Genomic DNA, 24,803 nt, shown 5'->3' with positions numbered 1-24,803 from the left:
CTGTTTCAGGAAATGATAATCATGTCTTCGTTTCAAAAAGTTCTTTGTAACCATTTTGCAACCCTACCTTTGTTTCAGAAGGTTATATGACCCCCTGCCACTACTCTGTTGTGACTACCCGTGGTTATGACTACCTTGTTATGCCCAACTTGCAACAATGTCTTTGTTTCAGGGAGTCGTTAGGACTTACATGTTACTATGTTCTGCTCCTATAAGCCCACCTATTTTGCCACCAAACCCCCTACTTGGAACCCTCCCACCCCTGAGCTATAAAATCCTTGTCTTTCCACATTCAATGCTGGCCTCTCGAACTCGGCCTTAGGAGGAGACAGCCCATGTACATGAATAAAAAAGCTTGCTTTAGCCGGGAGGTGGTGACCCACACCTTTAATCCCAGCACTCAGGAGGCAGAGGCAAGCGGATCTCTGCGAGTTCGAGGCCAGAGTGGGCTACACAGAAAAACAAAACCAAACAAAACAAAAACTTGCTTCCATTAAGTTGAACATGATGACTTGAGTCTTTCTCCTACCACCTTTGGGATTAACAGTTATTGCGCTGAGGTTATGCCCTGACTGCTCTTCCTGAGAGACTGTGATCCTGATGAGAAAGCAAACTAGGGCAGTAGGTCTACTTTAATTTTAAATTTTTGTTTTTCAAGACAGGATTTCTTTGTGCAGCCCTGGCTGTCCTGAAACTCACTTTATAGACCAGGCTGGCCTCGAACTCAGAGATCCGCCTGCCTCTGCCTCCAAGTGAAGGACAGTAGGTTTATGCTGTCAAATCCCAGTAAACTTTCTTCTTTTTCATTCTGGTTTTTGTTTGTTGTTGTTGGTTTTTGGGGGGTGCTTGTTTGTTTTTGGAGACAGGGTTTCCCTGTGGAGCCTTGGTATCCTGGAACTCACCTGTAGACCAGACTGGCCTTGAACTCGGATCCACCTGCCTCTGCCATCAGGATGGACTGCTGGGGAAGGAGGTGCACCACCGTGCCTGGCCTCTTTTCACTCTGGTATTGAAAATGAACAGGCTACCCCAACCATCTGATACCTTCTATAGGTGGTTTTTCTTCTCCCCTCTTGTCTATTTAAAGATTCCTCCCACAATTTGCTTACAGGAAGCATATTCATGTAAATGACATCACTGCCTTAAAGTAATACTTGGATGAGTCAAACTCTGAGGGTTTCCAGAGAATTTGCAGCCTCTGGGCAGAGGACATGGAGAGAGATGCTCACCCGAGGAATAATTTAAAGGGCTGAGTCAAGTTACTGAGTGTTGGGTCCCTAGAGGACAGGCCTTCGCACCTCCACTTGATCTGGACCTGGCCGCAGGGTTGGAGGTGTTAACTAAGGATACTAAGACCAATTGGGCAATACGATCCCCCTGAGGAATTACTGTAACTCCTTGAGAAACTGATGTCATAATTTTTATTTCTCCTTGATAATCTGCATCAACAACCCCAGGATGAATTTGAATTCCCCTCAAGATGGTACTGCTTCTTCCCAAGATAAGCCCCAAGGTCCCTCTAGGGAGTGGCCCAAAAACATTAGTTGGTAAAGCTTGAACCCCCATTTGGGCTGTCAAGACTGCTCGGGAGGAGGTACTGAGGTCCAGTCCTGCACTTCCTGGGGTGGCGCAGGCAAGGTCTGCAACGCTAAAGGATTGCCCTGTGGAACAAACTGGATACAGCCACTGCCGGGGTGGGACCCCCTGATTCCCGGTGTCATTGCTCCATACACTGAGGTTCTGGGGCCCTGGAGCGGGGCCTCCACCAGTTTCCCTGCTGTTGGCCTTGGATAGGCAGAGGCCTTCCATCTATATCTGTCTTAGATCTGCAATCATTTGCCCAATGGGCCCCCTTTTACATCGTGGGCACTTTCCTGGTCTGGCAGTCGTTCCCCGAGTGAGTTGTGGACATTCCTTTTCAAAATGTCCAAGGGCACCACAGTTAAAGCAGGTTTTATCCCTAGTTGTTCGGAATCCTCGCCCAGGCCTGATGACAGCGGCAATCACCTGGCCCTGAATGAAGTGCCCGTCAATATCTCGGCAGATTCGAATGTATTTGTTTAAGCTTCTTGCCTTATGTGGCCTTAAAGCTTCCTTACAATATTTATTAAAATTTTCAAATGCCAGCTGCTTAACTATGGGCATAGCTGTGGTCACATCAACAAATAATCTCCCTGCCAACTGCAATATCCTATCCACATAGTCCTGAAATGGTTCTGAAGGCCCTTGTAAAAAAAAATTTTTTTTTTTTTGTAAAAAAAAAAATTTTTAAGATTTTATTTATTTATTATGTATACAACATTCTGCCTCCATGTATGCCCGCATGCCAGAAGAGGGCGCCAGATCTCATTACAGATGGCTGAGAGCCACCATGTGGTTGCTAGGAATTGAACTCAGGACCTCTGGAAGAGCAGCCAGTGCTCCTAACCACCCAGCCATCTCTCCAGCCCCCCTTTGTAAAACTTTTGACAGCTGATCCCCTGCGGCCTTATTTGGAGATATACGACAGGACAGGATTGAGCACAATTTGATTGGCTAAGTCAGCATAAGCTCCTGCTCTAGTAAGCATGTCTAGATTGCGCTGTGCCTGTCCCACTTGAGCATTTAACCTAGCCGTTTGTAAGCAATTTTCTTGATATTCTCCCCTCCACAATAAGTAATCTCCTCCTGGTAATACTGCACGGCATAGCTGCTGCCAATCACTAGGTGTAATATTCAATGCCGCAAAAGAATCTACCATGGGAAGAGTAAATGGGGCTTGAGAACCGTATGCTGCCTTGGCCTCTTTCAATTGCTTCATCTCCTTAAAGCTCAAGGCCACATGTTGTCGCAGCACCTGTCCTGGATTGTTAGGATCAGGTACCTCTATAACCGGAGCAACTGTGTGCCGGGGCCGAAAACAGACACCTCCTCTTCTTCCTGAGCCCTCTTCGGCCTCCCTGTCATCGGTCAGTCCCCAATGGGACTCCCTCCTTCCCCAATCCTCATTAAAAGTGGGGTGGACAGCACACATAAGGAATCCTTCGCCTTACAGCGCTTCAGCCTTTTCCAAAGTACCTTAATTTCCTGCCTTAGCTGTGCTTCCTCATCAGATAAACTATTCTCTGCACTAGAGCTGAGGCTGCCTTCCCCATTTTCTGACTCGGAGGTTATTGCTATCTGGTTTTGCTCCCGAAAGTTGGCAGACTTTGGCGCTAGCCTTAGTCCCGCACCAGATTCCAAAGTTCCCCCTGGCACCTCTGACATTTCCTTTTGCTCCCTATGTGACTCTGCCGATCCTATGGACCGGCTAGTCTCTTCCTCCTGTATTTCTACAAGTATCTCTTTAGCCGCGATGACCTCCGGTCTCACTTTCACTTTGTCAGTAAGTAGAACATCGCGAACCAGGCTCCATAGCGAAAAGGTAGATATAGGGACACTATCGGCATTCACCTTTTGCAGTCATTTTTGCAAGTCTGTTTTTACCTGTTTCCAATTGGAGATGTTCAAACCACCTGTCAAAAACCATGGGCTTGCTGCAGCTATATTCTTTTTTTTTTTTTTTTTTTTGTTTTGTTTTGTGTTTTTCGAGACAGGGTTTCTCTGTGGTTTTGGAGCCTGTCCTGGAGCTAGCTTTTGTAGACCAGGCTGGTCTCGAACTCACAGAGATCTGCCTGCCTCTGCCTCCCGAGTGCTGGGATTAAAGGTGTGCGCCATCACCGCCCGGCTGCAGCTATATTCTTAAGAAAATCTTCTATAGTTCTCTCTTTGACCGCGGATCCTTGTTGCTCTAACAATTTAGCTATCTGACATATCAGGTCTCTCTTACTGCTTGTGGATCCCATTTTACCCCAATCCGTCCTTACGGGCCTAGGACGACCCCGTGTGCTACCCCTTCTTCCTCAGATCTCGGTGGGAACCTCCACTTTGCTGCGCCAGCACGGCAACTGTCGTTCTTCTGAGCGAGGGACGTCGGGATTAACATGCAACACAACTTCAGGTTCTGCAGACAAGCCTTTTATTCCACTTTCTCACAGCAGGGAAGGCCAAATCAGCAATAGCAGGAAGCTCCTCACCATAATTCAATGGCTTAGGGATAAACATCCTTAGAAATATTGCTGAAAACAACAGATTGTTCCTGTTTTCAACTAAAGTCAAGAGTACAAAACAGATCAAGTGGGGGTGTGAAGGCCTGTCCTCCAGGGACCCAACAACTGAGGGAGATGTGATTGTGGTTAAGATCCTGTTATTTTGGGTAATGTACTTCACACACACACACACACACACACACACACACACATTTTGATCAGTCATACAATACAGTCTTCTCCACCCTGTCCCCGGCTCTGGTCTGTAACCCTCAATTTAGCAGGCTATACTTGGTCAGCTGGAATAAACATTCTCTTTTAAAGTCCTTGGTCAGTAGGCAACAGAAGCTGGAACTAGCCGGGCCAGGCAGTGTTTGAAAGAATACAGTTTCCGTGTAATTATTTTGGGGCATAAGCTAGCCATGCCGGCGGCCGGGTGCCGGGGACGCAGCCCAGCCGCTCCAATCGCAACAGAGTGGCGCCCGACGTGATGGACTAAATCCACTTAAAAACCTCAGAAGGCTTAAAAATAAGAAAAAGAGAGTTTAACGCAGCTTTTTGCTGTTTCTGGGTTGCGTGCCGCAAAGAAATTGTCCTGACTCGGCAGCAGGAAAAAACTTGCTGTTTTAAAATGCCGGCTTTCTGGGCTGTGCAGCCATTGCGATCTCTGTCTGGCTCCTGTGGGAGACAGAACTTTTGAATGGAGCATTTGAAGTAAAGTGCTACAGCTTGCTTGATGGCAATGTGGACTGCTGTGTGCCTGGAACTGTGTGTGGCTCAGGGACACCAAATGGCTCTGAGGCAGGAATGGCTCAGCTCCACCATGCTAAACTGAGCTGGTCTCAAGCAGGAACTACCGTAATTACTTTGATAACAGCACAGTTAAGATTTAGACTGGGCAGGGCACAGGCGGTATCATATTACCTGTATATGATGCAACTTACGTTTTTAAGAAGTGATTAACATTTTAAGAAATGCTCCTGGATAGTAAAAAAATTACAGATTCACATTAAAACAGATTCAGACAGACCACTAAATGGATCACAATGTTGGATGAGTGTGGCTTGAGAGAGAAAAAAAAATAGAGAGAGAGAAAGAATAAAGTTAATGTCTTCAAAAGAAAAAGGGTAAAGTCTTTAAAGAGACAGAGTACAGAAGTACAGATAGTTATAGATTAAGAGAAATAAAGAAAAATAAGCCATGTAAAAATGGAAAATTCACAGAGAGTCTGGATTATGTACATTGTGATTGCTTTAAAATTTTTGACTGTGAAGGAGCTAAGTACAGAGAGACATTTCATTACATGGGCTGCCAATCTAAACCAAAATGGATATAAGGGTATTATGATTTCAGAATTTGGGTCTAAGGATATGATGCTTTGGAGAGGGTCTTCTTTTGTTTTTGCAGAGGATGAGACCCTGTGGATTGCATCTATTCCGATTTGGTATGATAGACCACGCCCTCCTGAAAGGTTGCTGTGAATACCCTCAAAAAATTGCTTCGCTCAATTGCCAACTGAGATGAAACTAGCATACAGGTTATATCATGAACAACCTAATTAACGACGCCCCTATTCAGCAGGAAGCAGTTTGTAGAGAAAAAACTACGCCCATGTTCCCAAATATTGTTTATAAATGTTCTTTTACATTTAAAGGGGGATATGATATAGATATGAATAATTTGCATTGGTATGGATTTTATGGTCAATTTTGTTATATGTATATGTATTTTTGATCTTGATTAAGGTATTGTGATTGTGTAGTTCATTTAAAAATGTAATGTATAATTAGGAAATATAGGTTGTTAATGGATAATCATCGCTAATACTTAAGCTTGTAGTCATGTTAGTTAGATTTTCTAGATATATAGAGAGATATTTTAGTTAGATAGGCATTCTTCATATCTTTCAAAGGCTGCAGAATATGGCATTTAAGATATTTTAATAACTTAGGGTTTTTCATGACAATGAGACACATTTGCTCCTGGCAGCACCAATCTATTTCAAGAGGAAGATGGGCATCGAAGAGAATCCTTATGGAGTTTGATAGCCATTTGGGCAAGAAACTGCTCTTGCCTGGACTGTTGCATAAACTGGACACAGAGAACCCGCAGAGAGAGGACTGCTGAACTTGCCTAAAGGTGAGATGACCTTTTGGGGTTCCTGCTTCATGAAAGAGTCTGTGAGACATTCTGCAGGACACAGCAAAAAGTGACTGAACTGTCTTTGGAATTTCTTGCTTGATGAGAATGTCTGCTGGATACTATGGGCCTGTAGGCCGAAGATGGATGCCCCAACGGTACAGAGGAACTTTGGGTGACTGTCCAGGCAGCGAGATGTCTCTGTCATTTCTAGAGTTTTCTTATTTCTTGTTTGATAGGTAATATTATATCCTTCTGGAGTCTTTGATGGAGTTGAAGAATGGATAGTTATAGTTTTCCTTAGTTATGATAAGAGATAAAATAGATATAAATATTGTAACTGTAATTCTTACTTGATAACTGTTTTGTTATATGTAATTTTACTATGTTAAAGTTAAAGCCTTTCTTTTTTGTTTAAACAGAAAAAGGGGAAATGATGTGGGAGTGATTTCTTATTAATAAAGAAACTGCCTAGGCCCCTTGATAGGCCCACCCTTAGGTGGGTGGAGAAAACAGAAGAGAATTCTGGGAGAAAGAAGCTTAGTGAAGGAGTCGCCATGATTCTCCCGCTCCAGACAGACGCAGGTTAAGATCCTCCCTGGTAAGCCAGCTCATGGGCTACATAGAATATTAGAAATGGGTTAGAACAATATGTAAGAGCTAGCCAATAAGAAGCTGGAACTAGCCGGGCCAGGCAGTGTTTGAAAGAATACAGTTTCCGTGTAATTATTTCGGGCATAAGCTAGCCATGCGGGCGGCCGGGTGCCGGGGACGCAGCCCTGCCGCTCCTATTGCAACAGGCAACTCCCATAAATGTCCCAACTGGATTTGTCTAGAGCCTGCTCTGGGAACAGAGTTCTTCCTGGACTGTTTCCACCTCACCCCGGTGGTCTCAACTGCCACCTTCCCCCACCCCAAACCTCCCCAAGGGGGCCTCTTTCTCATGTTTGGGGACAAGATCTTACTATAACAGCCCTGGAACTCACTGCATGGACCAGTTGGCCTCGAACTCAGAGATTAGGCTCCCTCTGCCTCCCCATATTAGTCTTCTTATAAGAGCTAGATAGAGTCATTTGTGCAGGTCCCAGAGCTACCCCTTTGCACTGGGATCGCACTGAGAAGTTGCACTAGTAACTTGGAGCTCAACAGACAGTTCATTGGCTGAACACAGCCAGAGGACCGGGGTTTGGTTCCTAGTACCACACCCAACATGCCAGGCCACAATGGGGCTCTTACTCCAGTTCCAGGCACCTGACCTTTCTTCTGGCCCCCTGCGCTCATATAAATTCATGCATTCATATATACACACATAAAAAACCAGACTAACAGCCCGGTGGTGGTGGTGCACACTTCTAATCCCAGCACCTAGGAGTCAGGCAGGCAGATCTCGGTAAATTTGAGACTAGCCTGGCCAACAAAGGAGGTCAGCTAGGGCTATTTAGTAAGATCTTTTCTCAAGTAGATAAAAATTGGTTTAAAAGCCGGATGGTGGTGGTGCCCGCCTTTAATCCCAGCACTCGGGAGGCAGAGGCAGGCGGATCTCTGTGAGTTCGAGGCCAGCCTGGTCTACAAGAGCTAGTGCCAGGACAGGCTCTCAAGCTACAGAGAAACCCTGTCTTGAAAAACTAAACTAAAAAAAAAAAAATTGGTTTAAAAGATATCATGTCGAAAGCTTGGACCTCTGTTAGAAGTTATACTGAGAAAGGATTAGACCACGATGGCTCTGACCTAAAAATGAATTCATCCATTGATAGATTCATCATATGGCAAGTTGGACGGAAGATTGTCATAAGTTCAAGGCCAACCTGGGTTACATGTGAATTTTAGGGCAGCCGAAACTACAGAGTGAGACTCTATCTCGTCATATGGCAAGTTGGACGGAAGATTGTCATAAGTTCAAGGCCAATCTGGGTTTCATGTGAATTTTAGGGCAGCCGAAACTACAGAGTGAGACTCTATCTCGAAATAAACAAGCTACAAAACAAATAACCCAATGTCTTTCTTGGGAGGCAGTGGAAAGGAGGAGGGGACTTATCTGGGAGTGGGCCACCAGTGTGCCCTGAAGTCACTTGCTGTTTGTGGTCACCAAGATTAGTGATCAGCTTCCTCTACCACGTGTTCCCACTGCCCTTATTCTCTGCCTCAACAGAAACCCAGAAACAGTGGAACTCCCTGAAACAGAGAGCGAAACACATGGTCTTCCCTTAAGTTGTCTCCTCGGGGATTTTGTCAGGGAGACCATTCCAGAAGTGAGGTAAGGTCTTTGTAGTGGCCGTGGGTTGTTTGACAGACCAGGGGGTTTTCTGTTCCTTCTGGAACTTAGTAGGAATATGATATTTTCTAGAATTCCTGGATTTTGGGCTTGGTCATGACTGGTAGGTGGCGGAGGTATGAAGGGCTTCTCCAGAATTCAAGCTCTCTTGTCTCATCTCGTGCACTGTGTGGTAAGATAGGACCAACTCCCCCACCATAGGACACCTTTATCTGTCCCCCTGGGATCCCAGTTAAGTAGCACGAGCTCCCTAAAATCCACAGTCAACACAATAGCTTAATCAAGAAATAAATGTTGTATTAAACTTCTGGATTATTAGAATATTAGGAATGTTAGCGTAAGAGATGGAGAATCTGCGTTAGTCATTAAAAGCACTTGCTGCTCCTCCAGAGGACCAAGGTCAGCACCCACAACAGGCTGCTCACAGCTGCTCTAACTCTGGCCCAGGAGAGCTAGTGCGCTCTTCTGGTCTCGAAGGGCATGCGCACACACATTCCTACATTCCTGCTAGACTGCTGAGATGGCGCCTGTAGTCTCTCCTGGGGAGTGGGGACAGGTGGAGCCTTGATGTGGGAGTGACTTCTTACTAATAAACAAACTGCCTAGGCCCATTTGATAGGCCAACCCTTAGGTAGGCGGAGAAAACAGAACAGGATGCTGGGAGAAAGAAGCTGAGTCAGGAGTCGCCATGATTCTCCCACTCCAGACAGATGCAGGTTAAGATCTTCTATGGTAAGCCACCTCGTGGGCTACACAGATTATTAGAAATGGGTTAGAATAATATGTAAGAGCTAGCCAGTAAGAGGCTACAGATAACAGGCCAGGCAGTGTTTAAAAGAATACAGTTTCTGTGTAATTATTTCGGGCATAAGCTAGCCATGTGGGAGCCAGGGCTGCCGGAACGCAGCCCCGCCACTCCTAATTCAACAGAGCCTGGGAGTTCACTGCTGGTGAACTCCAGATTGAGGGAGACGCTAATGTCTTAGTCACTGTTCTATTGCTGTGAAGAGACACCCTAAGGCAACTCTTATAAGGGAAAACATTTAATTGGGGACTTGCTTACAGTTTCAGAGGGTCAGTCCATTATCATCATGGCAGGGAACATGGGGGCAGGCAGACACGGTGCTGGAGCTGGAGCTGAGAGCCACATCCTGATCCACAGACCAAGAAAAAGAGAACTGGGCCTAACATGGGCTTTTGAAACCTCAAAGCCCACCCCCAGGAGCACATACTTCCTCCATCAAGGCCACACCTCCCAGTCCTATCAAAGAGTTCCACTCCTGGGTGCTGAGGATTCATCTGTGACAAGGCTGGAAGGTGACTCAGCAGTTTAGAGCTCCAGTTGCTCTTCCAGAGGACCTGTGTTCATTTCTCAGCATCCAGAGGTTCTTGTAACTCTTCTCACATGAGCACCCCGGCAAGGATGAGGACACACACCCACCATATACACACATAGTACACACTAATAATGAGAAACAAACTTTAAAATTTCAAAGTCTAGTGTGGTATATTTCTGTTTTGTTCTTGGAGACAGGTTTTCTCTGTAACAGCCCTGGCTGTCCTGGAACTCACCCTGTACATGAAGCAATTTCACCTGCCTCTGCCTCCCAAGTGCTGGGATTTATTTATTTATTTTAATATTTTTATGGTTTATTTAACTTTTTTTTATGTGCATTGGTGTGAAGGTGTCAGATCCCTTGCAACTGGATCTTCAGACAGTTGTGAGCTGCCACGTGGGTGCTGGGAATTGAACCCAGGTCCTCTGGAAGAGCAGTCAGTACTCTTAACCACTGAGCCATCTCTCCAGCCCCAAGTGCTGGGATTAAAGGCGTGAGCTGGCATTGCTCAGGTGTGGTACTTGTAATCCCAATACTTACAGAGACAGGAGGGTCTGTAGCTCAAGATGAATTCAAGGCTAACTTGGGCTACATGAGACCCTGTCTCAAAATAAAATCTAAGACAGTAAGGAGGGTATGGCTCTCTCCTTTCCTTCTCCCCACCGATTCATATGACAAGCTGGGATCACCTCTGGACCTTCAGCTAAGATCAAGTGTAGAACCTGCGGGACGCTCTCATTTCCTGCTCTTCCATTAGAGAGCCGAGGACATTACTGAGTGGTTAGTCCTGCTGGGGTTCGATTTAAAATGGCAAAATCCTTAGCCAATGTATTACTCCCAGCACTTGGGAGGCAGGTGGATCTCTGTGAGTTGTGGGTCAGTCTGGTCTACGAAGCAAGTTCCAGGACAGACAGCTATACAGAGAAACCCTGTCTCAAAAAACAATAAATAAATAAATGAGGCAAAATCCTGGGCTTGGCTATAAATTAGGGTTCATATGAAAAATGAAATCAAGAATTAGGAACATGGCACGGCTTAGGAAAATGAAGTCTGTCTGAGTAGCCCACAGAAAATGTCAGAACAGGGAACTAACCAAGTTTAAACAACTTCAATCAGTGGGAAGGAGGAGGCAAAATAGTTATATTCCAATTCATACCCAAATAATTTAAGACAGATTTTGAATGTTTGGTTTATTTAAGCAGACTGTCTGAGGTTCCACCACAAAGAAGGCTAGGAGGTGAGAGGCTGAGCCAGGCAGGGAGCTCCCCAGGCATCAGAAGAGGAACGACTCAGCCGAACACCCAGAGCAGCATCAAGGACAGGCTGCACACTAGTGGTCAGGCCCTGTGAAGCTCAGCTCCACCCATAGCCTCAGCATAGAACCTCGCCACCTCCTCGTTAGGGTTGCCTTGGGCTGGGTCGAACCACATCTGGATGCAGCGGCCGCTCCCTCGGCTGTAGTTGCTGAGTTTGTAGGAGTGGCTCCAGATTTCCTCACACAGAGTAGCAGGTGTAGGGAAATAGAAGGTGAAGGGTTGGCAGGAGGCCCCTACAGGGCACTGGTTATACCCTAGAGAAATCATGTAAGACGTTTAGCCACCGTGCCTAGAATTATCTCTGGGTGTGCCAGCGTCAGAACCCCAGATCTTCACACAGGAGTTGCCCAGCCCCATCCCTCCCGCCCACATACTCCTTAACCAAGGTCCAGCCCCCACCTCTCCTGCCCAAGTACTCCTTACCGAGGCGCAGCCCCCACCTCCCGCCCACGCCCATGTACTCCTTGCCAGAGGTCCAGCCCCTCCCCTCCTGTCCACTACTCCTTACCCGAGGTCCAGCCCCCACCTTCTGCCCATGTACTCCTTACCCGAGGTCCAGCCCGCACTCCACCCACCCACATACTCCTTACCCAAGGTGCAGCCCCCACCCTCCCGCCCACTACTCCTTACCGGAGGTCCAGTTCCACCCCTTGTGCCAGTTGCTCTTGCAGGTGAGAGAGGCGCGGCAGTCCTCCCACCATTGCTGACAGTCCTCTCTGCACAGGGGGACATCAAGGATTCGTTCTTTGCGCCAGCTCTGGTCCACCTGTGAGACGATGAGGAAGGTTTTGAGCTCAGGAGCCTCAGAACTGCACCCTGAGTAGACCTGGTGTGGGAGGCAGACCTTGTAGAGATATTTAGAGAGTGCAGCTGCCCTGTTGGCTTTGGGGGACACTCATACCTGCTGGGTCCACGGTCCCAAGTTAGGAGAACACTCGTAGAGGCAGGTGTCTTGGATAAAGTGTCGTTTGCATTTCGATGGCATCTTTCCACAGTGGTCCCAGTTGAATCGGTACAGGTAGGAAATGTCCTTGTGAGCTTCCTGGCTTGTGTTTGCGGTGCAGCAGGAATTCTTCTTCCAGGGACTGCACTGTATGGCGGGAGATACAGGGCTAAGTCCATGACCAGCACAGACAGAATATTCCACATGCAGCCTTGCACGTTCTTTTGTTTGTTTGTTTTTGGTTTTTCGAGACAGGGTTTCTCTTGTGTAACAGCCCTGGCTGTCCTGGAACTCACTGTGTAGACCAGGCTGGCGTCGAACTCACAACTCACAGAGATCTGCCTGCCCCTGCCTCCCAAATGTTGGGATTAAAGACAGTACCACCACCCAGTCCAGCCCTTTGTAATTCCTTGATTGCCTAGTCAATCATTCAGGGAAATTTGCTGTTGAGCCCTGACTGACCGGAAGAAGCCCAAGAGGTGCAATCCTTACAAAAGTCATTAACTCCCGAGACCTGCCTGGAGAACACTTTCTGCCCTTGTAGAACACTAGGGTTTAATTTCCCTGTGGGTACATGGTTGTTTATTTTAAGGGATCTGATGCCCTCTTTGGCCTTCCTGGGCACCAGACACAAAGACGATGCATATACATGCATATGTGCAAGCAAACACACATAAAATAAAAATAAAAATTTTTAAAATTCACCAATTCGCACTGGGTGTGGTAGGGCACACCCTTAGTCCAACCTTCAGGAGCCAGAGGCAGTTAGATCAGACAGAGGCAGGTCCAAGGCCTGCCTGTTCTACAGTGTCAATTCCAGGACAGCAGAGCTATAACAGAGAAACCCTGTCTCAAAAAATAAAAAAATCATTAATTAACATTTATTGCTTCTTTCAGTTTTTTTTCCCTATGCACACGTGCCTCTGTGTGTACGTCTGCGCGCATGCATGTGCAGAGGTCAGAAGACCTCAGGCAGTCTATCTACCTCCTTGGAGGCCTGGAAATCACAAGTTAAGCTCTATTAATTGTTGTTAAGCACAGGGACTCACTTGTCTGTATCTTCTCGTGCGGGAGCTATAACCACATTGCTTCTGCCTCCTGCTTGGCATTTTTACTTAATTCTAGGGATTAAGCTCAGGTCCTCCTGTTTGAGAGCCAAGTACCCTCTCCCTAGGCCTGTTCTTCTGAGACAAAGCCTCAGAGTCCAAGAACGACTTTGAACGCTTTTATTTCTCACGGCTACCTTTCAAGTGGTGATTATAGCTGCTACACCCAGCTTTTTCTACATCCAGCCTTTATTTTTTAAGCCAGGTTCTCGCTATGTATGAGTTGAATTCACCATAAACACCAGGCTAACCTAACACTCCCAGACTGACCAGGCTAACCCAGCACCCACAGACGGGTCTAACATTCTAACACTCCCAGACTGACCAGGCTAACCCAGCATTCACAGTCGGGTCTAACACTCCCAGACTGACCAGGCTAACCCAGTACTCACAGAGGGGTCTAACACTCCCAGACTGACCAGGCTAACCCAGTACTCACAGAGGGGTCTAACATTCCAAGGCTGGCAGGCATCACACCCAGGTTTTAGTTCACTTGACTTCGCTATAAGCCCCTATCCAAGCTAAGCCAGGAGGAGATAAGGGATAAAATGATTAAAAAAACAACATGCCAACTGCTTCAGGAAAATAAATAAAGGCAATATAAAGGCATTTGGACTTGCTGTGCCACCAGATGGTCAGGTTAGACCTCGCTGAAGGAAATGACAGAAACCTGGAGGATTTACCTGACGTGCACCAGTCGGTTAGGGAAGAAGACACTTGGCCTTGAAAACTTAGTACCCAAAGGTTTTTTTTTTTTTTTAAAAAAAGATTTGTTTGTTTGCTTTTCAAGACAGGGCTTCTCTAGTCTAAGGTCTACACTATTTTTTTTGCATCACTACACACGAAACGACTTCACTCACTCCAGCTATGCGCCCCGTTCAGGACCAACACTCATTATTCAGATCTTTTGCTTTTGTTTAACATAAATTTTGCCAATCTTTTTGTTTTGTTTTGTTTGGGTATGTTTTTTGAGTCAGGGTTTCTCTGTGTAACAACGCTAGCTGGATCTCACTGTGGAGACCAGGCTGGCCTGAAGTCACAGAGATCCGCCTGCCTCCTGACTGCTGAAATTAAAGGCATATGCCACCACCGCCTGGCAAATTTTGCCAATCTGAAAAACAAAAAACAAACAAACAAACAAAAAAAAAAAACCCACAGATTTTTTTTTTCTTCCCGGTGTAACAGCCATGGCTGTCCTGGAACTCACAGAGATCTATCTGCCTCTGCCTCCCAAGTGCTAGGATTTAAGGCGAGCACCACCATCGCCCAATGCGAAGTTTTAAAAAACACATTCAAAACAATTTTGTTGTTTTGTTCATTTCGTTTATTTTTGAGAAAGGCTCTATGGAGCCCTGGAGCTTGCTATGTAGATCACGCTGATTTGAACTCACAGAGCTCTGCCTGCCTCTACCCCTCACAGTACTAGAATTAAAGGCCTAGTTTTTTTAAAAAAAAAGTTAGAGATGACTCAGCAGTCAAGTCTTCGGCCCAACACCACATCCTAAGAAAACCCGCCTGTGACCCCAGCTGCAGAGACTCTCAGGCCTTGCTCTGGTCTCCAGCAGCACTCATGACCTGTGGTGTTCGTTCCCACTGACACCTAGGTGTGAATAAAAACAAGGCTTTCTTATTCTGAGAGAGGGTCTCACTGTATAGAACTTGCCATGTAGACCAGATTGACCGCAAACTCAGAGATCCATCTGCTTCTGCCTTCCAAGTGACAAAAATAAATTAAGAAAAGGGAAAAAGTAAAGGTTGAATAAGTTAGTAGTTACTGCTCAAGGTAGCCACTGCGCGGTCTAAACTAGCAACAGTGATTCAAAATAGCTGCACAGGTGTAGAGGGACCACCTTTAATTCCAGCACTCAGGAATCCAGCCTGGTCTACATGTTGAGTACCAGGCCAGTGGAGGCTACACGTGAGATTCTGTCTCAGGGAAGGCCAGAGGCGCCTTCTCATCCCTCGCTGAGGAGCTACTGACAGTGGTGGCTCCCAGGGAACATTCGGTTTTAAGAGTGTGGTCCATGGTAGGTTGACCATGAGCCAGCGAATGACCTCACGCTCTATGTATATGGGCAGCAACATTATTACAAAGAAAAGGAGGGGGCTGGAGAGATGGCTCAGCGGTTAAGAGCATTGACTGCTCTTCCAGAGGTTGTGAGTTCAATTCCCAGCAACCACATGGCTCACAACCATCTGTAGTAAGATCTGGTGCCTTCTTCTGGCCTGTGGGCATACATGCAGACAGAATATTGTAAACTTAATAAATGAATAAATCTAAAAAGAAAGAAAGAAAGAAAGAAAGAAAGAAAGAAAGAAAGAAAGAAAGAAAGAAAGAAAGAAAGAAAAGAAAAGGAGCCAGGCAATGGTGGTGTCTACAGAGTGAGTGAGTGAGTTCAGGACAGCCAGGGCTAAACAGAGAAAGCCTGTCTCAAAAACCAAAAACCCAACAACAACAAGAACAACAACAAAATAGTGGGAGAACAAAAGGGAGGTTGTCAGATAGGATCAAAATGCATGTATGAAATTCTCAAAGAATAAATTTTAAAATGTTATTAAAAAACAAAAAGCATGAAATAGGGCTCAGCAGTTAAGAGCATTGCTGTTCTTGCAGAGGACCTGGGTTGGCTCCCAGCACCCACATGGAAGGCGATACAACCATCTGTAACTCCAGTTATGGAGAATCCAATGCTACCTACCTTCTGGCCTTTGCAGGAACGGCACTTGGTGCACAGACATACAAAATACCCATAAAAAGAATGGAACTGTGATGGCTCTCATCACAGAGTCAAGATGTTCATTTATATGTTGAAGGAAGCAGTGCACATTGCTTTCCTTTTGCTTTTTACAATGTCTCTCTGGTGTGGTAGCTCTTACCTTCACTCCCAGGACTCAGGAGGTAGGCAGAACTGAGTTTCAGGCCAGCCATAATTACATGGTAAAACCCTGTCATCGCCACCTCCCCACCCCCCAAAAAATTGTTTTTCTTTCTCTCTCTGTCTTTTTCCCTTTCTTTCCTGATGGGGTTTCATGTATTCCAGGTTGACATTGAACTCGGTATGTAGCTGAGGGTAACCTTCAACTTCTGATTGCCCTGCCTCCACCCCTCCAGATTATAGTTACCAATACAAGCAGGTTTTTTTTTTTGTTTGTTTGTTTTTTTTTTTTTCGAGACAGGGTTTCTCTGTGGTTTTGGAGCCTGTCCTGGAACTAGCTCTTGTAGACCAGGCTGGTCTCGAACTCACAAAGATCCGCCTGCCTCTGCCTCCCAAGTGCTGGGATTAAAGGCGTGCGCCACCACCGCCCGGCTACAGGCAGTTTTTTGGTTTATTTCTTTCTCTTTTTTAGACGGGGTTTCTCTGTGTAGCCCTGGCTGTCCTGGAACTCACTCTGTAGACCAGGCTGGCCTAGAACACACAGATCTGCCCACCTATACCTCCTGAGTGCTGGGATTAAAGGAGTGCTTCACCACTGCCCAGTTTACAGCTGGTTTTATGTAGTGCTAGAGATTCTATTTAGAACGCTGTGCAGGTATTCTATCAGTCCTATGTATTTGTTTATTCATTTATCAATGTTATTTACTTTAGGTGTTTTGCATGTGACCTCTGCATGCCTGGTGCCTGCAGATTCAAAAGAGGGCCCTGCACCCCTGGAACTAGAGTTATGGATGGTTGTTAACCACTATGGAGATGATAGGTATTCTGTTAAAGCCAGCTCTCTGGTCCTTAGTTTCGGCTTTTTTTGAGACAAACGGTCCTGACTGTAAAGTGTCAGGGTCGGACTGTCCTCCTGTCTCAGACACCCCAGGAGCTGACCTTCTGTTGTTTTACTTTACAGCTGCATTGTACTTACTGTACTAAATGTTTAGGTGGGTTTTGGATAATAAATGGGTTATGGCAAACATCTGTTACGGCACAGCCCAGCATGGGCGAGGGCTAGTCCAGATGTTTTCTAGATGCCCGACTCCAGTTGCTTATCAACCAGTCTCATAGCTATGACCAAAAAGAGCAACTGTTAGCAGCGCACAGCCTCTTCCCTGAGACCCCAGAGGAATCTTCCTCAACCTACACTTAAAACTACCACAATGGTCTGCCTGTTCATTTCCCAAACTTCTCCCTGAGCTGACTTCCTTGTTTATGCAAGCTCCCAAGATGAGCGACTAGCATTACACTGCCGATTGACAGTCAATATGTACAGTCAAAGTCACCCACGTTCCAGAGAGCAGACGGTCTCCTCCACCATAGACCGGGGCTAAACACCTCCCTCTTCTGACCAGCCCCATGTCACGCCAGGCCTCACCCCTGGTCCTACCTGGTTGTGTAAATTGTCCTCGGGGCCTGGTTTCTCTTTGTGGTGCTTGGCATCCATGCAATCATTGAGCAGCTCAGTTCTGGCCCGGGCACACTCGGTCACCCAGATCAGCAGGAGCAGCAACTGTGTTGTCATCAGCTGAGCCATGGCAGACCCTGCGGGGAGAGCTATGGTCAGAGCACCTCCACGAGTGTGCTCAGCTCCAGTGGGCGGTACCTGCTCTCATGGACAGTGTGTCACCTCCTCCTCTCAGTCTTCCCAGACGCCCTGGAGACAGTCACTCGTCTGGGCCTTTTCGATTTCAGTGAGACTCAAACAAGGCAATGCAAAAACAAGAGATGGCTATTTGCAAAAACCATTAGAGTCTGCCCACTCCCATACTTGAAGTCCTTGGAGGCAAGTGTTTCAGAGCTGAAATTTTCTAAGATTTGATAAAAAGTGATGCAGGTTGCAGGGAGGTGGTGTTGTACACCTTTAAACCCAGCGCTTGGGAGACGGGAGCTAGCCTGGTATATAGAGCTCGCTCCAGGACAGCCAGGGCTACACAGAGAAACTCTGTTTTGAAAATCCACAAAAAACAAAATAAAACAAAACCTAGATGGTGAGACAGGAGGTAGCTAGAAGAAGGTGAGTCCTGAAGGATAGAAAGCTAATTTTCCCCTAACTTCAGCTTCATTATACTCTCCCTCACTCCCAGATATCTGTGAACTCAACTGTGCACTGAAGGAGCGAGAACCACTTTTGCATTGTGGAAGAATCCAGAATGTGTTATTCCACTGAAGCAGTGACTGCGAGCACTGGCCTTTCTTTAATTCCACTGCCCACATGCAGAGTATCTAGATACAACAAAGTCATCAAAAGCATTTGTTACATTGACCCACTCTAAAAAATAATTTTTAATTTTTTTTTTTTATTTTGCCGGGCAGTGGTGACACATGCCTTTAATCCCAGCACTCTGTGAGTTGAGTCCAGCCTGGTCTACAAGAGCTAGTTCCAGGACAGGCTCCAAAGCTACTAAGAAACCCTGTCTTTAAAAAAAACAATAAATAGAAATAATTTATTTTTATGTGTATGAGTGCTTTTGGCTGCATGTATGTTCATGCACAGCATGCATGCAGAGGTGCAGAGGGCAGAAAAGGACATAAGATCCCCTGGGATGGGGTTAGAGATGGTTATGAGCCACCATGTGAATCTTACGTGGGTCCTCTGAAAAGAGCAGCCAGTGCTATTGTGAGGCCCTGACTTTACAAACTCCATTTTAAAGAAGGGCTTCATCTTCAGCTACATAACGAGAGGGGGCCAATCTCAGCTCCAGAAATGTGCTGTGATAGCAGAATTTAAATGGATACCTTAGAAATAGCCAATTAGGAGCTAGGAAACAGGGCCATAAAGTTTAATGAGGTCCAGATAGATGTTCCTAGGAGGCACACTGTCCTTGCAGATACCTTGTCTGTTAAGAACAGCTCTTTGGTAGTGTTTCACACCCAAAACTGACCCATGGCTTCAGAAACTACCTTACCCTATGCCCTCCTTACTCAATCCTAAACACAGGACATAAACTCCCCATGCCTGGCTCAGAGCTGCTCCTCCCTCACGGGCATTGGTGTGGTGGTGTAGTCCATACTCGCTCAAGTCTGTATATTAAAAACCCTCTTGTGCTTTGCATTGGAATCCAGTTCCAAGGAGTTTCTTTGTGGGGGGAGTAATTAACTCGGTCATAACACTATCTTAATGTATGAACTGTCTCTCCTTCCCTCAATTTTAAACTTAAATTATCGTGTTTAAGGGATCTATAAACAAACTACCTCTACCCTGTAAGCCCCACTTGCCCAAGGACAGATAACTTTTGAGTTGAGGAGTAGCTGTGTAGTTTAAGTAGGACAAGTCTGACTGCCCAGTCACACAGCATTACTGGACCACACGAGGGAGAGATGTACTTAGACAGGAAGTACTTCAGGACATATGCTGGCCCCTAACTGGACAAAGGCAGAAGTACATAGCCTTGGGGGGTCTTGCCTTTTTAAGACCCTATCATACTCGGGAGGCAGAGGCAGGCAGATCTCTGTGAGTTCGAGACCAGCCTGGTCTACAGAGCTAGTTCCAGGACAGGCTCCAAAACCACAGAGAAACCCTGTCTCGAAAAACCAAAAATAAATAAATAAATAAATAAATAAATAAAGACCCTATCTAATGTGATTCAGGGCCATACTCTGGGCATGAATTTGGACAGTGTCCATCGGGCTGACCAGAATTTAATAAAGTTTGCTCCAAATTTGGTTCAATAATTGTGGTAGTGGTCTTATTCTCACCCACTGGGGACTAACAAATTCTGTTTTAAACTACATTAATTATATCAATCATAGCCTTCTATTTTTCTTGTAGACCAAGAAGGCCTCGAACTCACAAAGATCTGCCTGAGTGCTGGGATTGGAAGGTTTGTGCTACCACTCGGCTACCCCCACCCTTTTTTTTAGGTCAATTTTTTTCTTCTCTAATTTATTTTTTTAAAGATTTATTTATTATGTATACAATGTTCTGTCTGCATGTATGCCTGCATGCCAGAAGAGGGTACCTGATCTCATTACAGATGGTTGTAAGCCACCATGTGGTTGTTGGGAATTGAACTCAGGTCCTCTGAAAGGGCAGCAGATGCTCTTAACCTTTGAGCCATCTCTCCAGTCCTCTTTAAATTTTTTTGTTTGTTTGTTTTGTTTTCTTTTTTCGAGACAGGGTTTCTCTGTGGCTTTGGAGCCTGTCCTGGAACTAGCTCTTGTAGACCAGGCTGGTCTCAAACTCACAGAGATCCGCCTGCCTCTGCCTCCCAAGTGCTGGGATTAAAGGTGTGAGCCACCACTGCCCGGCTTTAAAATTTTTTTTTACAATTATTTATTTAGTTTGTTTTGGGTACACGTAAGTTCTTACGTGTGTGAAGGTGTGGCTGTGGCAAGCAGTCCCACTGTGCGCAATGCAAAGGTCTTTAGAAGACAAGCTCCGCCTCCCGGTGTAGGCCTCTCCTCTTCTGACCCCAGCCCCAGTCTCTCCCTCCCTTCTTCCCCCATTACCTTTATCTCAAACTCCTCTCTCAAGCTCAGTCTGCAAGGTGTCTTTTGTCACCCAGGGCCAGTCCACAATGCCTTCCTTCTACCGTAAGGAACCCAGGGATTGAGCTCAGGTTGTCAGGCTTGGGAGCCGGAGCCTTTCAGATAAAGCAAGCACTCTAGCCCCAGTAAAGTAACTCAGAGAATTCTGTTTTGTTTTGGGTTTTAGTCACGGTCTCACTATGTATCCTGGTTGGTCTAGAACTTACTAAGTAGACCAGGTTGGCCTTGAACTCACAAGAAGCGTGCCTTAAACCAACAAGACTGGCAAGTAGGATTTTGATGCCAAATGACTTTGTATAAAAGCTTTAAAATAAAGTAATTTAGTTTGGTGGTACAGACCGATCCCAGAACTAGGGAGGAAGATCTCTGTGAGCTCCTGAACAGCCAAGGATAACACAGTGTGAGACCCTCTCTCAAAAAACAAAACAGGGGGAAAAGGAATGAGCAGAGGACAGAGGGGAACCCACTGTGGTTTGGACTGACCCACCACCAAAAACTGAGGTCAGAATGTCATATATGACAGAAGAATAAATTAATTAATTAAAATAAAAACCTTAAGAAGCTGCAGATAAACTGAAGATTTGTGGAATTTTGTTTGTTGTTTGCTTAGGGGCCCAGACTAGCCTTGAAATCCCAAACTCAAACCAAACAGTGGTAGTTCTTGCCCTTAATGCAGCGCTCAGGAGGCAGAGGCAGGCCTGTAGAACAGCCTGGTCTATATAAAGTGAGTTCAGGACAGGCAGGACCACAGAAAAGAAATCCCAAGGAATAACCTCCTACAGAGGTGGAACTATAAGTAAGTGCAGCCCTGCCTAGGCTTTTTCTCACCTTTCTTCTTTTCAGGATTATCTCAACAGGCCCTACCCAGAGACTCCGTGATCTGGGGGAGTTCCCAGTCAGCTGGACAGCCTAGATCCTGGAGGCTTCGGAGCCTCCTCCCACAGAGCTGGGGCTGGCTCCCACCTTACTATCTTCTGACTTTAGGCACTGGATTTTCGGAAGGGACTGTCTGTACTTGTCCACGACCCCCTCAAAATGCTCCACATTCCTAAAATGTTCCAAATTTATTTCCCACAAACCCTCTCCACCTCCCTCCAAGTCAGTCTCATTCAAGAGTTGATAAAGTAAATGTATTTCCTGTCAAGTACAAAAAAAATTCATGCCAAAAGGCTGTCCGCGGTGCCTATTAACATACCTAAACCTGCTGACCTCTGGGCTCGGCAGGAGCGCTACCTGCGGGTGGTAGCTCTGTTTACCCAGCCCCCACCCTAACCTCTCTAGCTCTTGAGCATCCCTCCCCCTTCTCATTCCCAATGGTCATTCCTGGTGTTTCAGCTGTTTTCTCTTCCTCTCTCGATCCCCTTCCCTCTTGCCCCTGCCTTGCTCTCCTGCTCTCTCCCCTCGCCCAGTCCAGTCAGCCATACTCAATCTACTGCTTCCTTTCTCTGGACTCCTCTGGCTGGACTCTCCCTCATAGCTACAATGAACCTTCCCCTCAGCCGGCAGTGGTGGCTCAGCCTTTAATTCTAGCACTCGGGAAGCAGAGGCAGGGGGATCTCAAGTGATTTCGAAGCCAGCCTGGTCTACAGTGAGTTCCAGGACAGCCTGGACTGTTACACAGGGAAATCACGTCTCCAGCCAGCCTTCCCCTCACCAGCGCCTTGGAGCGGTCATGTCCTCAGCTTATGGCTTTTCCATCTCCAGCTGTATCTTGTCTCCATATTATCCTATTTCCCTTAGAACATGGTGCCCACCAGGTGTGCTGGACACAACCATTAATCTCGGTAGAGGCAAGTAAATCTCAGCGTGTTTACAGAACTAGATCCAGGACAGCCAGGATATACAGAGAAATCCTCCTTGTCTCAGGAAAAACAGAAATGACCTTGGTGTCCTCGGACTGGAAACAGCTCAGTTGGTAGTAGATCCTCAGAATTTAGGGGCAAGAGGATCAAAAATTCAAAGTCATTTTGAATTACATACCAAATTTGAGGCCAGCCGGGGATGGTGATATCGCAACATAAAAAATCAATCAAACAAACAAACAAAAAGTCCCCAAAACTTGGGTGTCCTGACGGAAGTCTCATCAGACGGCTTAGCAAGGCTGGGGTAAGCCTGCACTTGGAGGCCCCTCCAGCATTCTTCTCCACTCCACAAAACGTTACTCTGCACCAGATCGCTGCCTCCTAAGCCACTGTTAAACTAACTTTGTGTTCTGAATTTTTTTTCTTTCTGGTTTTTCATGACAAGGTTTCTCTCTATAACAACCCTGGCTATCTGGACCTCACTCTAGGCCAAGCTGCCCTCAAACAGGGACCCACCTGCCTCTGCGGGGTTTAAAGGTGCGGCCACTGCCACGTGACTCGCTCTTAGTAAATCTCCAGGCTGATCTTGAGCTCGTTCTACTGCCCAGCCCTAGAACTTTTAATCTCCTTGTCTCAGCCCAGTTTATCCCAATGGTTTATCGCAATTATTCTCTCTGAAGTCACTCTCTCCAGGACCCAGCTATGCCTCTGTTGATCTACTTACTCTGATCTCCAAGCCCAGGCCAGGGAAATCAGTCCTGCTGGAGCGCCAGATGTGTCGTCTTCAGCTCCTGCGGGGTCAAACAGCCCTGCCTGCTTGGAGCACAGACTAAAGCTCGGAGAGCTGGGCCCAGCCCAGACCTCTCTCCACCTCCTGCTTGACCATGCGGAAAGCAGACGCAAAGGACCACAAGAAGAAACGTAGAAGAAAAAAAATCACAATGGCCAATTTCATATATGTGCGACCAGCTGAACCTGGCTGAGGGGCAAGCGTAAATCCAACAGCAAGGACTACCCACCCAAGTGTGACCCTTCCCCAAACCCCTCCCCCTGCTAAAAGCTCCAAATTGCTAAAAATGTCCCAAGTTCCTGCTGAGTCCCCCCCCCCAGCCCCGCCTCCTTGGATCTTTTCCAGCCAATGGTCCCCCCCCCCCCCCCGCTGGGCCTTGCTTCCCGCAAGCTCATCTTTTTCAAGTCACACTTCTGATTAGTCCACCTGTGACACGGCCCCTGGGCCCCTGCAGTAACCGCCCCGTGCAACACTTAGGAGCCCCGGACTGGGAGCTAAGAACTCAGCACTTGGCTGAAGGGCAGGAGCCTTAAGTTCCAGTTAAAAGACAAACACTGGTCATGCTCTGATCTGGGCCTCAGGGTCCACCTCTGGATTCTCTGGACGTCAGGCATACAGGACGCCTTTCCAGTTCAGCAAACCCTTTAACATAGGACAGGGGTACCTTAGAGTATGTGGTCCGTAAAGAGAAGACAATCGGAATACCTGGGAACGGAAGCAGCTCTCAGGACTGGTTCAGGCTTCCGCTCTGCTCTAGGCTTTCCGTGCTTTCGTTCCTGGAGACTGCTGAGGTTTAGTGGCCTAGGAGACGGGGGCTGTGGAGCAGTCAGTGGGAATGAAGCCCAGGAATGGAGGCTGAGGCTGGGCGAAGGCCACTCAGTTGTTAATTATTGTGTGTGAGCAGAGCCAGTCAGGCCTCTGGAGAGGTGGAGTGGATAGCCCTGGTTTGGTTCTGAGGGTGTACGGCAAGGGCTTGTCTCGCATGCGTGAGGCCCTGAGTTCAACCCCCAGCGCTGCAAACAAAAAGCCTGTGAAGTCACTCAGTCCTAAAACCAAAAATTAAACCTTTGTGGCTTTAAGCTTTAAGAGATGGTCACATCCACTTCCATCATCCGTGTTCTGTTCTACAGATGAACTGAATGAGACCCAGAAAACCACATCAGAGCTAAGGGCAGGATCATCACAAGACACAGGCTTCCGACTTCCTCGAGCTACTAGTTCCCTGAACCTCACCAACCCAATCATCCTCCACTTCCACTCACAAAACCGTCTCGTGGAGCCTCAGTGGTTCGAAAGCCCAGGCCCCTTCCCTTCTCTCCTCGCTCACCTCCCACTCCTTTTATGGTCTTTGTGGTCCTTTCAGGATCTGAGCTCTTTTAACCCCTCCCTCTGCAGCCCAAACAGAATCCTCCACATCCGTCCCCCACTCAGGAGCCCAGGGTGGTGCTGCCTTTGGAAAAGGGAGTGGGGAGATCTGAGCAGGAGAAAACAGACTGTTGATCAGGTACCCGTGCGTGTGGCCCCAGAGAAGGCTAGGAGATGCCAGCCTGTGGCTCTCAACAGAACTTTAGGTAAGAAAATAAAGGCCAGTACCTTGGTGAATACAGGGAGAAAGAAAA

General features: G+C 46.7%; 1 protein-coding gene across 4 annotated transcripts; it reads right to left on the bottom strand.

Moving 5' to 3' along the window:
* Positions 1-10,979: 10,979 nt before the first annotated feature.
* LOC126488842 (folate receptor alpha) lies at positions 10,980-24,427 on the bottom strand. 4 transcript variants are annotated; one of them, XM_050122600.1, is made up of 6 exons: positions 23,849-24,419; positions 23,119-23,268; positions 17,492-17,646; positions 12,033-12,221; positions 11,762-11,897; positions 10,982-11,385 (listed from the first exon to the last, which is right to left on the bottom strand). In XM_050122600.1, exons 3-6 carry the CDS (start codon positions 17,636-17,638, stop codon positions 11,153-11,155), a joined length of 705 nt encoding a protein of 234 aa, XP_049978557.1. In that variant the 5' UTR covers positions 17,639-17,646; positions 23,119-23,268; positions 23,849-24,419; the 3' UTR covers positions 10,982-11,152. The 4 variants fall into 4 exon arrangements, with proteins under 4 accessions (XP_049978558.1, XP_049978557.1, XP_049978556.1 ...); XM_050122599.1 differs by having other exon boundaries at positions 23,890-24,419; XM_050122601.1 differs by lacking the exon at positions 23,119-23,268 and having other exon boundaries at positions 10,980-11,385; positions 23,890-24,427.
* Between the last annotated feature and the right edge of the window lie 376 nt (positions 24,428-24,803).

The sequence above is a fragment of the Alexandromys fortis genome, unplaced genomic scaffold, assembly GCF_014885135.2.
Source record: "Alexandromys fortis isolate MF-2015 unplaced genomic scaffold, M_Fortis_MF-2015_v1.1 scaffold_209, whole genome shotgun sequence".
Classification (NCBI taxonomy): Eukaryota; Metazoa; Chordata; class Mammalia; order Rodentia; family Cricetidae; genus Alexandromys; species Alexandromys fortis.
Note: the sequence above shows the minus strand (reverse complement) of the source record. Positions and strands in the feature narration are given on the sequence as shown.

Coding starts and splice junctions, on each gene's coding strand:
- LOC126488842 (XM_050122601.1), bottom strand. CDS start 17,638: ATGGCTCAGCTGATGACAACACAGTTGCTGCTCCTGCTGATCTGGGTG. Junction 12,222..17,491: donor AGGACAATTTACACAACCAG/GTAGGACCAGGG, acceptor CCCGCCATACAG/TGCAGTCCCTGGAAGAAGAA. Junction 11,386..11,761: donor GGGGTGGAACTGGACCTCCG/GTAAGGAGTAGT, acceptor TGATTTCTCTAG/GGTATAACCAGTGCCCTGTA.